The sequence below is a fragment of the Nicotiana tabacum genome, chromosome 11 (assembly GCF_000715075.1).
Source record: "Nicotiana tabacum cultivar K326 chromosome 11, ASM71507v2, whole genome shotgun sequence".
NCBI classification, from domain to species: Eukaryota; Viridiplantae; Streptophyta; class Magnoliopsida; order Solanales; family Solanaceae; genus Nicotiana; species Nicotiana tabacum.
The window spans coordinates 161,605,721-161,618,502 of NC_134090.1; the positions used below are offsets into that span (position 1 = coordinate 161,605,721).

A 12,782-nucleotide genomic window follows, 5' to 3' on the forward strand; every position below is an offset into this window, starting at 1 on the left:
TTAGAGAAAGGGGACTTCTTATGCCAATGGAATACAATAGGTAACAATCACCCATACTTTTCGTAGCTACTATTAAGTTGACGAGTCACGTTCTCCTTCCTAATATCTGTTCCCAAGTCAACATTGACTGTACCTCACTCTCAACAAAGCGCGTGAGCAATCAAACTATATTTCTCCTATATACATCTATTTCTCCCACGTTTGATTTCACACTCCCGAAGTTAAGTTACCTTTTTAACTACTGACGGTGATCGAGATCTGTGTTCTTACCTCCCCTCTCCCCCACCCACCTCCTCCCCCACCCACCCCCTAAAATTCTCTATATCTAACAATATATACATACAAACACACACACGCAGTAATATATACATTCAATGAAGAAGAAGATGACGGTAACGTGTTACGTCATCGTTTTGATAATATTGAGTTGTGTTTTACCGGCGAGGTCGGACGGTTCTGATCATAAGTACAAGGCCGGAGATCCGGTGCCTTTGTATGCTAACAAGGTTGGTCCTTTCCATAACCCGAGGTAATGTTTGTACTTTTTGCATTGTAACATTTTTGTAAATGGATAATCTGGAGCTGAATTGGCATTGTGTGTAAATACGATTTCAGTTTAAGTTGTACAATTTATTCATTTCTGGATTAAAATGTGCATATTTTTGTACATGTTGCGCTTCGAAAGTTGTCGGTGGATGTTAAGACGAAATAGTTTCTTGTATGTAATGTATACACGCACACATATTTTTTTACAATGGTAGTGTCCGGCCAGCGTGTAGCTAGACTATTTCACCATGTACCTGCTTACTTCGACCACCACACGTACCGAGTTACTTTGTCCACTTAAGATTTAGGACGATGGGAAGAAATAACTTAGTGTTTTTTGTTTCTGCTGGGTTTGAACCATGTTTTATGTATACACGTACACGTTTTTTTTTTACAATGGTAGTGTCTCGGCCAGCTTGCGTATAGCTCGACTATTCTATCAGGTGTCTGCTATCTCCAACCAACACAAGTATTGAGTAGCTCTGTCCACCAAAGGTTTAGACTAATGGAAAGAAATCACCTAGTGTTTTTAGTCAATGCTGGGATTTGAACCATGTTATATGTATACTCACATACACACAAGACACATTGAATGAATTATATGTTTTTGCACATGTCTGTGTATATAATATAATGTGTATAGTCCGAGCCAAAGTTAGTGGTGCTGTCTAGATTTGATGAATTTCTCTTGGTATACAGCTAGTTTGTAGAGTTTCAGTTGAAGTCGTTGAAAGAATTTATGAGCTAAACTGCTACTACTTGTGCATGGTAGAAAGAGCTAAAGATAAGAAATTGAGATCTGTAGCTTTTAAGACTGAATTTTTTGCTTAGCATCTTCAAGGAAACTGGATATTGCAACAACATGGAGTATTGCTATTACCTAATTCTCAAAAAAAGAAAAAATCTGGAGTCTGCCTCCGATGGCTGACTTTATCAATGATCTGTATGGCTCCGGACTTTCGTTACCCTCTCTGTTACGCTCATATAAAGATGCCATATCCAGGATGTTTGGATTACTTTAGTGTATTAAGGAATTACTTGACGCAAATGATAGCATGCAACCAGAAAGAGACATATGGCGTAATTCTTGATGGACAATAATTCAACTGGCTTAAGACATCTAGGAAGCCTAATTCTATAATTTTATATATATGTTTGTTGGTATGTATGAATATTGATGTCTGAATGCTTTTCAACTCTTCATAAGATTTTAAATTTTAACAAAATAGCAGCCCCACTTCAAAATCTCTTTCTTCATTTAGGTAGTATATGTTTTATACAAGATCGATGGGAAAGTGAAGAACAAAAGAGCGTGTTCTAAATACATGGATTTTGAGCAAATATAAGTAAATTTGGAAAAGAAAACATAGGATAAATGTAGATGGTATGTTAGAACAGTATGGCCACAGTCAAATTCCTGCCAAATGTTCTAGGAGAAGCTTTTTTATTTGACTCCCCTGAAAGGTAACTACTTGCTTGTGGTGTAAGAAATGGGGAGTAGTAGTAATTTTGAGGAGACCTCTAATTGACAGGCTATATATACGATAAGTGGTACTTGTATAGGAATAGAGAAATTACCTAGTACAAACTGCAACCTTCACATTCAGAACAATTCAAACAATAACTATAAACTTCTTGGTCAAAAAGAAGGATTTGCACTCTTGAAATTAAATGAGACAAGCATGTAGACTGTGGATTATACTTGCTTTTGTACTGGCCTTGTCCTTGTATCTTCAAGATACTCAACTTCTGTTCTTTCTTTGATTCATTGTGGAAAAACGAGTCTTCATTTTTCCTTTCTGAAGAAATCTACAAGGCCATGCAGATATGCAAACAAGGAATGATGGATTCAAGCTTAAAGTGTAAAACACTGGATTTTAATGACTTGGAGATTGTGGTTCTAGTAAATTATTTGTCCTGCTGTCACAGCATTTTTTTTGTTGAACTTGATCAAAACAAAAAGTTGTGTATGTGCATTACAAATGTTGTGTATGTCCTTTTTGTCTGTGGAATAGCTCATGGACTTTTTGTTTTTTGATTTTTCGATCCAGTGAAACGTACCGTTTCTTTGATCTTCCTTTCTGTGCACCGGGTATGTAGTCAATGTTTTAGTTTCCTTCTTTTAAGTCGACTCTGTACATATTAAGTTCCAAATTTACTGAAGGATGTTTTTGCAGCTCATGCGAAAGAGAAAAAGGAAGCTCTTGGTGAAGTCTTGAATGGTGATCGATTAGTCAGTGCTCCTTACAAGCTTGACTTTATGTACGACAAGGACTCAGAAATAGTGTGCAAAAAGAAGTTATCCAAGGAAGAAGTTTCTCAATTCCGCAGTGCTGTTGCTAAGGACTATTACTTCCAAATGTATTATGATGACTTGCCCATTTGGGGTTTCCTAGGGAAAGTTGATAAGGATGGAAAATCTGACCCCAGCGAGTACAAATATTATCTGTTTAAACATCTCCATTTCGAGATCTTTTACAACAACGATCATGTGGTTGAGATAAATGCACGAACTGATCCTAATGCCCTGGTAGATATCACAGAGGACAAGGAAGTAGATGTTGACTTCATCTACTCTGTGAAATGGAAGGAGACAACTACTCCTTTTGAGAAGAGGATGGAAAAATACTCGCAGTCTTCATCATTGCCACATCACCTGGAAATTCATTGGTTCTCAATTATCAACTCTTGTGTGACAGTTCTTCTCTTAACTGGTTTTCTTGCCACAATACTTATGCGCGTCCTTAAGAATGACTTTGTCAAGTAAGTGGTAATTTTGTTAATACGGTTGGTTTGCCTACCATTCTTGGTCTTCAGAATAAATTCTCTCTTGAGTCTTCAAGTCAATTATTTGAATTCAAGGTATGCACATGATGAGGAGGCAGCTGATGACCAAGAAGAAAGTGGGTGGAAATACATTCATGGTGATGTTTTTAGGTACCCAAAGTATAAATCTTTGTTGGCTGCAGCACTTGGTTCTGGTACTCAACTCTTTACACTGTAAGTATGTTTTATCTATGAAATTTTTAATCTCAAGCATGTGTGTTTCTAATGCTCTTTTCCCACTCAATTTCCAGGACCATCTTTATTTTCATTCTTGCACTTGTTGGTGTTTTCTATCCTTACAACCGCGGAGCTTTATTCACTGCACTAGTCGTCATATATGCTCTCACGTCTGGTATTGCTGGCTATACTGCAGCCTCGTTCTATTGCCTACTAGAAGGGACAAACTGGGTTTGTTTTCATGGCTCTAATGCATGTCCTTTCCATTTGAATCGATACTCTTTCCTTGTCAATTCATATGACTATCTTTCTACTTTGGGACATGCTAAAATGTTTGACACTGCTTCATTCAACTTTCGAGAATTCAATTTCAGTAAACTATTCAACTTTCAAAGCTTGATGATTTTCCTATCAAACTAACTTTTCAACCATTACTTTAATATTATTCACTAATATAATAGAAAGGCAATTAACACCTTCACCTTTGTGTCGTCAAATACCGTCATAGAAAATGGAATGGTGAGTATATTAGTTTTATTTCCCCTAATTCTGAACTTTTTAGAACAATTAAAAGGAAATCATCCCTAATTCTGATTATTGTATACTTAATCATAAAAAAGGGCATTAAGCTCGTTGATAATTGTTTTTCCTATCCTTGGTACTTTGTTACTGCTGCGTTCCATTTGTTTAGGATCATTTTATCTGGAAATTATTTTGGGAAAAATGAAGGTGTTTTATATCGAGACAATTTATTTGTTTCCCCTAGGCCTTGGCAGTGTAGTAAGGGATCTCTCCCTGCCCCTTTGCTATTTTTGCTAACCATAGGGAAACGAAGACACTGCTTTTTCCACTGAAGTAAATTATTCAACTGGGTGAAATGTAAAATAATTTACCAACTTTATTCTGTCGTGATATCTAATCCTTGGCAGCAAGCACAATGACTTTTTTTTAAGAAAAGCATTTAGCTTCATCCACTCAAGTATTTTAAAGTGTGTGATACATTTGCTCATTGCCAAGACGTGTTACAACGTTTAAGAGAGCTATTCTATATCAGTATCTGCAGGTTATATTATTTGCCTAATTTCATCAAGCTAACTAAGATTATATGTATTGTCAAGTCATGGTGTCTTAGCTAGCGAAGCACAACAGCTGAAAATGGAAGTGAATGCAACAAAATAACAAGATGTTGTTAATGCCCTGCAGGTTAGAAACTTGATATCGACTGGGGGCTTGTTTTGTGGACCCCTGTTTCTCACATTCTGCTTTCTTAACTCCGTTGCCATTGGCTACAGTGCCACTGCTGCATTGCCTTTTGGAACCATTGTGGTCATTTTTCTAATATGGGCTCTTGTAACATCACCTTTGCTTGTCTTGGGTGGGATAGCTGGAAAGAACAGCAAAGCCGAGTTCCAAGCTCCTTGTCGTACCACAAAGTATCCAAGAGAGATCCCGCCATTGCCTTGGTATCGTGGAACTCTGCCTCAAATGGCAATGGCTGGGTTTTTGCCTTTCAGTGCCATATATATTGAGCTTTACTACATATTTGCAAGTGTTTGGGGTCACAGGATTTACACAATCTACAGTATCTTGTTTATAGTCTTCATTATCCTTCTAATTGTCACTGCTTTTATAACCGTGGCGTTGACATACTTTCAACTTGCTGCTGAAGATCATGAATGGTGGTGGAGGTACGACGGTCATTTACTGGTTTTACCTATTCCTTGACCTTTTGCATCTGAAAGTTGGTTCTTCATTTCTAACTTGTATATGTTCTTTCTCTGAATAGGGCATTCCTTTGTGGTGGATCAACCGGGCTGTTCATCTACGGATACTGCTTGTATTACTATTATGCGCGTTCAGATATGACAGGCTTCATGCAAACCTCATTCTTCTTCGGATACATGGCCTGCATCTGCTATGGTTTCTTTCTCATGCTCGGGAACGTTGGTTTCCGTGCTGCTCTATTTTTCGTTCGTCACATATACCGATCAGTCAAGTGCGAGTAGAGTTATTAGGTGGTCTTCCATGTCTTACAGATTGCTTTGCAGATTTGGTAAGGCAATCTGGTATCAAATACAAGCATGTAGGAAAATACGATTTCTTGAGAGGAAGCTTGTATTGTGATACACCGACACTTTTTGTCAGATATAATTGGCATTTTGCATTTACAGCTAAACAGTTTATATATTAATATAATAGATTTAGATTTTCCTAATTACTATGCATTCAGATACTTTTACATCAAAATGATTTTGTGTGTAGATACTTTTTATTGCAGTGGGCGTTTTTGATGAATGAATTTAGTGGTGTCAAGTTCTTCAGCATATGAGTGTATTGGGAAAAAACTGAATTTACATTGTAGGTGACGTGGCATGACACATGGACTGGTCAAACGGTAAAAACACAGTAAATAGCTAAGAGGCACGAGCGACAACATATAAGGGAAAAAGAAAGCAACATAGGTGCGGACCGTTACTAAAATAGGTACGAGTCTCGTACCTATCCAAGACCAAAGATCGGAAGAAGTTGAAGATACGAATCTGATGACGTAAAAGAGTCTAAATACAACATTGAATATCAAATACGTTAGAATATTTGATTTAAAAAGAAATGATTGTGTAACGTTTCTTTTAATGTCATTTATTGCTCATAATTGCCTCATTAAGACAAAGGCATTACATCTTCTCCTAGAATTAGCTATAAAAGGAGAAGAACTCACCATCTGTAAGGATACAAAATACTATTGGGATCTTACTGAAATACAAAACTATTTACTGCTTTACCATCATTCTCAAAAATATTTTATTTTCGTCTCCTGATTATCAGTAACCCGAATTTCTTTTTAGTTTTGACCAAAGACTCAGATTTTTGGTTAAACAAATTGGTTCCGTTACCGGAAAACTGATAATCTTTTCTTTTAAGCTATATCTTGTCCATTGTTATCACCATGTCAAACAACAACACCGACAATAACAGTAATAACACATTGGGAAACCATGAAAATCAAATCCATCAAAATCAAGGCGACGTGGTTCCCTCCCCTCCAGATTCACCACGTCAATCTCGTGAAGGCACTCCTGTTATTGAATCCCGTGCTGATCAACAAGAACAATCTGAACACTTTGAAGGAGGAACAAATGAAGCTTTACAAAAGCTAATTGATGCTCAGGTCGGCAAAGCTCTTCAGGCTCTAGTTAGTCGATTGCCTGCTGCACCACCCACACCAACTCCTAATAATAATACATTGGAGAATCCCCGTTCTGGTCTTGATAATTCTGGAAATGGAGCAACCCCCAGTGAACCACAAGAAGGGGGACCAGGTAATTCAAATAATTCATATTTGCAAAATTTAGTACTAACCTTGCAGAAACAGATTAAGGAACAAAATGAGCGTATTGAACAAATCCCTGGAGTTCCGCCTGTAATAAAAGGAGTAGACATGGACAAATACTCACAACAACCTTGGAAGCCAAGTGCTGCTCCCCTTCCAATTCCGAAAAAGTTCAAAATGCCTGACATCCCGAAATATGATGGTACTACAGACCCACGTGACCACGTGACTGCCTTTACAACAGGCGTGAAAGGCAATGACTTGACCAAACAAGAAATTGAATCAGTACTGGTCAAGAAATTTGGAGAAACACTCACCAAGGGTGCATTAACCTGGTATTCTCTTTTATCTGAAAATTCTATCAATTCTTTTGCTGATCTTGCAGATTCTTTTATTAAAGCACATTCGGGAGCACAAAAGGTTGAAAAAAGAATGAAATATATTTTCAAAATCAAACAAGGGGATTCGGAGTTGCTCAGAGATTTTGTTGATAGATTCCAGCGTGAAAGAATGACTCTACCCCGTGTGCAATAGCCTTTGCAAGTAATTTAAATGACAAAAGTTCTGAAGCCACGAGACGACACAAAGAAAGCCTTCGAGAATTTCCTGCAACCACGTGGAATGATGTTTACAATAGGTATAGTATGAAGCTGCGAATTGAAGAAGATACCGTACCTAAGTTTCATCATGAAGAAAGGGGTGGTCCGCGAAGATCAGAAACTGAAAAAAGATCAGGTAAAAACAGGTACGATCCATATATGGGACCTGCCGGAAAAGACCCACGGTCAAAACAAGATAGCCAGCAATATGATCAAAAATCGAGGAACAGGGACTCTGGTTCTTTTTCAAAATTCAGGAATGATCGGAATAGACAAGAATCACGAGATGATGACAGAAGTTTAAAGGCACGATTCGGTGGATATAATTTTAATGTCTCTACCTCCGAGCTCGTGGCTGTTTTAAGAAGCATGGGAGATAAGGTACGGTGGCCAAAAGAGATGCGGTCAAATCCAAATAGACGCAATCCGGATCATTGGTGCGAATTCCACAACGATCACGGGCACAAAACTTCAGAATGTAGATTCTTGCAGAGTGAAGTGGATCATCTATTGAAGCAAGGGTACCTCACTGAGTTATTTAGTGAAAAAGGAAAACAAGCCTATATGAAAAATAGGAGCCACCAAAGCCTCCTTCACCAAAGAGGACAGTGAATGCGATAAGTGGGGGAGAAGATATTCACGGCATAACCTACACAGCCTCCAACAAGGTTTCTAAGGTAACAATTACACATGGGAAACGGGTGCGGCAGGTCTTAGAAAATGAAAATATTTCGTTCGATGACGCAGATACCGAAGGAGTGATAACTCCACATAATGACGCTCTGGTAATATCTTTACTTGTACACGATACTAATGTAAAACGAGTTTTGATTGATCCAGGGAGTTCCGTAAATATTATACTACTAAGGGTATTATGTGAAATGCAATCTGAAGACAAAGTGATACCCAAGGCGCACACCTTGTCAGGCTTTGACAATTCAAGTTTGGTAACAAAAGGAGAGGTAATTCTAACAACTTTTGCTACGGGTGTTGTTAAAGAAACTAAATTTCAGGTAGTTGATATGGAAATGGCCTACAATATGATCATGGGGAGACCATGGATACACGATATGGATGTTGTCCCATCAACTCTACATCAAGTTATTAAATTCCCATCACCATGGGGAATTTTCCAAATTCGCGGGGATCAGCAGACGGCCAGAAGTGTCAACGCTGTAACAGATTTGGACTCGAGGCCTGATACAATTCAGGAACCTGAAGAAAATGAAAGCATCAAAACAACAATTGAAGAGCTCGAGGCAGTGATATTATTTGAGCAATGGCCTGAACGGAAGGTTTATGTCGGAGCCAATTTAAGCTCAGACATGCGAGGTATGATAATTGAATTTTTAAAAGCTAACATAAACTGCTTTGCTTGGTCCCACGCTGATCTGACATGGATACCATCGGATGTGATGACTCACAAACTTAATGAGGACCCTTCTTTCACACCAATAAAGCAAAAGAAAAGAAAGCAAGGTGCTTTCAAGAACCAAGTGATTCAGGATGAGGTCCAAAAATTATTAAAAATCGGATCGATCCGTGAGGTAAAGTATCCTAATTGGCTAGCTAACACGGTGGTCGTACCTAAGAAAAATGGTAAGTGGCGCGTTTGTGTGGATTATACCGATCTAAACAAAGCCTGTCCAAAAGATTCTTTTCCTTTACCGCATATAGACCAACTAATTGATGCAACCGCAGGTCATGAACTTTTAAGCTTTTTAGATGCATATTCGGGATATAACCAAATTAAAATGGATCCTGGTGATGAATAAAAAACTTCTTTCATCACAGACAGGGGGACTTACTGTTATAAAGTAATGCCCTTTGGTCTCAAAAATACCGGGGCAACCTATCAAAGGTTGGTCACCAAAATGTTCCAAGAACATTTAGGGAAAACAATTGAAGGTATATATAGACGATATGCTCGTCAAAACCCAGCAGTCTCATGATCATATTTCTCATCTATCTGTTATATTTGAAATTTTGCGAAAATTTAATATGAAACTCAACCCAGAAAAATGTGCATTTGGAGTTGCATCAGGTAAGTTTTTGGGTTTTCTTGTTTCTAACCGTGGTATTGAAGTAAATCCTTCTCAGATCAAAGCAATAGAAGAAATCCCGGATATCCTTACTAATAAAAAGGAAGTCCAAAGATTAACGGGAAGAATTGCAGCTTTGGGGAGATTTATTTCCAAATCCTCAGAAAAGTGTTTTAAGTTTTTCTCTGCACTCAAAAAGCAAGATCATTTTGAATGGAATCAAGATTGTCAACAAGCCCTTAGAAATTTGAAAGCTTATTTGTCAAAACCACCGTTATTGGCAAAACCAAAGGTGGAGGAAAAGCTTCTCATCTATCTGGCTGTATCTGAAGTCGCGGTGAGTGTTGTTTTAGTCCGTGAGGACCAAGGTAAACAATCTCCTATTTATTATGTAAGTAAGTCCTTATTGGATGCTGAGACACGATACCCACAGCTAGAAAAGTTAGCATTAGCTTTGATCATGGTATCTAGAAAATTAAGACCTTATTTTCAATGTCATCCCATTATTGTAGTTACTGCTTTTCCGCTTCGAAATATTTTGCATAAACACGAACTTTCAGGAAGATTAGCAAAATGGGCTATAGAACTAAGTGAATACGAAATCATTTATCAACCCAGGACCGCTATAAAATCTCAAGTACTAGCTGATTTCGTGGCTGATTTTAGTCAGGGGATGCATTTAGAAGCAGAAAAAGAATTACTAGTTTTTAATGGTGCAAACCCGGGGACTTGGGTTTTATTCACTGATGGTTCATCTAATGTAAAAGAGGCAGGCCTAGGGATAGTCCTCGTACCACCTACGGGTGAGACTATTAGACATGCTATAAAATGTCACTCTATAACTAACAATGAAGCAGAGTATGAGGCTGTAATTGCAGGTCTAGAATTGACACGAGAACTCGGCATAACACAGATTATAATCAAGAGTGATTCTCAACTTGTGGTCAATCAAATGCTGGGGACTTATACAGGCAGGGAGACGCGAATGCAAGAATACCTCGCAAAGGTACGGGAGTTAATAAAGTAATTCCAAACTTGGAAAGTAGTGCAGATACCAAGAGATGAGAATGTAGAGGCAGATGCTTTAGCTAATCTCACATCTGCAGCAGACGTAGCAAACGATACAAATGCTTCAGTCATACATTTATTTTATTCCGTTCTCGAACCTGATAAAAATGAGGTAAATTTTAATCATTTAACATGGGATTGGAGAAACAAAATTATTGACTTTTTACAGCACGGTACCGTGCCTAATGACAAAGGAAAGGCTCACGTGCTTCGCAAAAAGCTGCTCGATATTGTTTATATCAAGGAAATCTTTATCGAAAGATGTCCAGTGGACCACTAGCAAGGTGTCTCGGACCCTCTCAAACAGAATATGTGATGAGAGAAGTGCACGAAGGACATTGTGGAAATCATGCAGGGGGGAGGTCACTGGTAAGAACGTTAATTCGCGCAGGATATTATTGGCCTAAGATGGAAGAAGAGGCAACCAGTTTCGTGTCCAAATGTGATAAATGTCAAAGATACGACAATAATATGCACAGACCAGCTGAGTTACTACATCCTGTTATAGCCCCGTGGCCCTTTATGAAATGGGGAATGGATATCGTAGGTCCACTTCTACAAGCAAAAGGTCAGGTAAAGTTTCTACTTGTACTTACAGATTATTTCACTAAATGGGTAGAAGCAGGGGCATTTAAATAGGTACGAGAGAAGGAAGTTAAAGACTTCATATGGCGAAATATAATATGCCGCTTTGGAGCACCTAAGGAGATCGTATGTGACAATGGACCACAATTCATTGGAGCTCAAATCACAGAATTTCTTCAAAGTTGGCAGATTAAAAGGATAATGTCTACGCCATACCATCCAGTGGGTAATGGACAAGCGGAATCCACTAACAAAGTCATTATCAACAACTTGAAGAAGAGGTTACACGATTCAAAAGGTAATTGGCCTGAGGTGTTACCTAGAGTATTATGGACTTATCGTACAATGATGAAAACAAGCACTGGAGAAACACCATTTTCAATGGTTTATGGTGCGGAAGCCTTAATTCCAGTTGAAATAGGAGAGCCAAGCACACGGTACGATCGGGAAACGGAGGAATCTAATGATGAAGAGATGCGGGTCAACCTTGATTTGCTTGAAGGAAGAAGAGAAGCTGCATTGATAAGAATGGCAGCACAAAAGCAAGTAATTGAACGATATTACAATAGGAAAGCACGCCTTAGATTTTTCAAAATTGGGGACTTCGTGCTTAAAAAGGTGTTCCAATCGGCAAAGGCTGCTAATTCAGGAAAGCTAAGTCCAACGTAGGAAGGACCATACAAAGTCTGTGACATTGCGGGCAAAGGAGTATACGAATTGGAGACAATGGACGACAAAGTTTTACCCTCACATTGGAATGCCGTCCATTTAAAAAGATATTACTTCTAAGAAAGTACCCATGGTCAGGTATCACCATGTTAAAATTTCTCTCTTGAATTATTAATGTTTTACTAATGATTTTAGATGCTAGGCAAACACCCTAACTCGTGCCAAATGATGAGTCACAACCTGCAAGGCAAAATGGAGTATTCTTAATTTCCTAGCCCAGGGTTACAATTAATCTGATGGAAATACACACGAGTTAGGCAGTCTTCATCTATAATCGCACCTCCGAGTCCCGCATATCTTTCTGTTTCAGGAAAAGGGCCAAAGTAAAAGAAATAAACAAGTGCTCGAGGCTTCATACTTCACCGCTCAAACACTTGGGGGACTACATATTATACACAGATATGTGTAGAGAAACAGATACGAGTATCGAACAAAACTCGGCCACAAAGAGGCAAGTGTTGAGAAAAAGTTACGAAGTCTTCAGCATTCATGAGAACAACAGAGTCATCTCTCAAACCCTTCTTAATATATAAAGATAGGGTCATGACTATGTACTGAAACAAGTTATGAAGAAAAACCTTGTTTATTCTATGTTATGTACAAATCTGTTACAAGAAAAACAGTTACGAGAAAGTTGTAGATGTATTGTAATACATGTAATAGTCAAACACTTGTTAAAGTTCATGAATAAAAACTTGCCAAAGTTGTTTCATACAAAACGTGTGTATTCCTATTTCTTTCATCGTATTATAACACCATTATGAAGTTGAGACGTCTTCTTCATTAAGTGTCGATAAAATAAAAGGGACCTCTTTTATAAGCCTCATGTTGATAATCCATGAGAAGAATCATAAAGCATTTTAAAAGGATAAAAATGCT

At 38.2% G+C, this 12,782-nt stretch overlaps 1 protein-coding gene across 1 annotated transcript; it reads left to right on the plus strand.

Annotated features, from left to right (window-relative positions):
• The first annotated feature begins 211 nt into the window (after positions 1-211).
• On the plus strand, positions 212-5,761 carry LOC107832151 (transmembrane 9 superfamily member 3-like). Its single transcript, XM_016659957.2, has 7 exons — positions 212-529; positions 2,598-2,638; positions 2,724-3,309; positions 3,409-3,546; positions 3,624-3,780; positions 4,753-5,237; positions 5,336-5,761. Exons 1-7 carry the CDS (start codon positions 375-377, stop codon positions 5,553-5,555), a joined length of 1,782 nt encoding a protein of 593 aa, XP_016515443.1. The 5' UTR covers positions 212-374; the 3' UTR covers positions 5,556-5,761.
• The last annotated feature ends 7,021 nt before the right edge of the window (positions 5,762-12,782 follow it).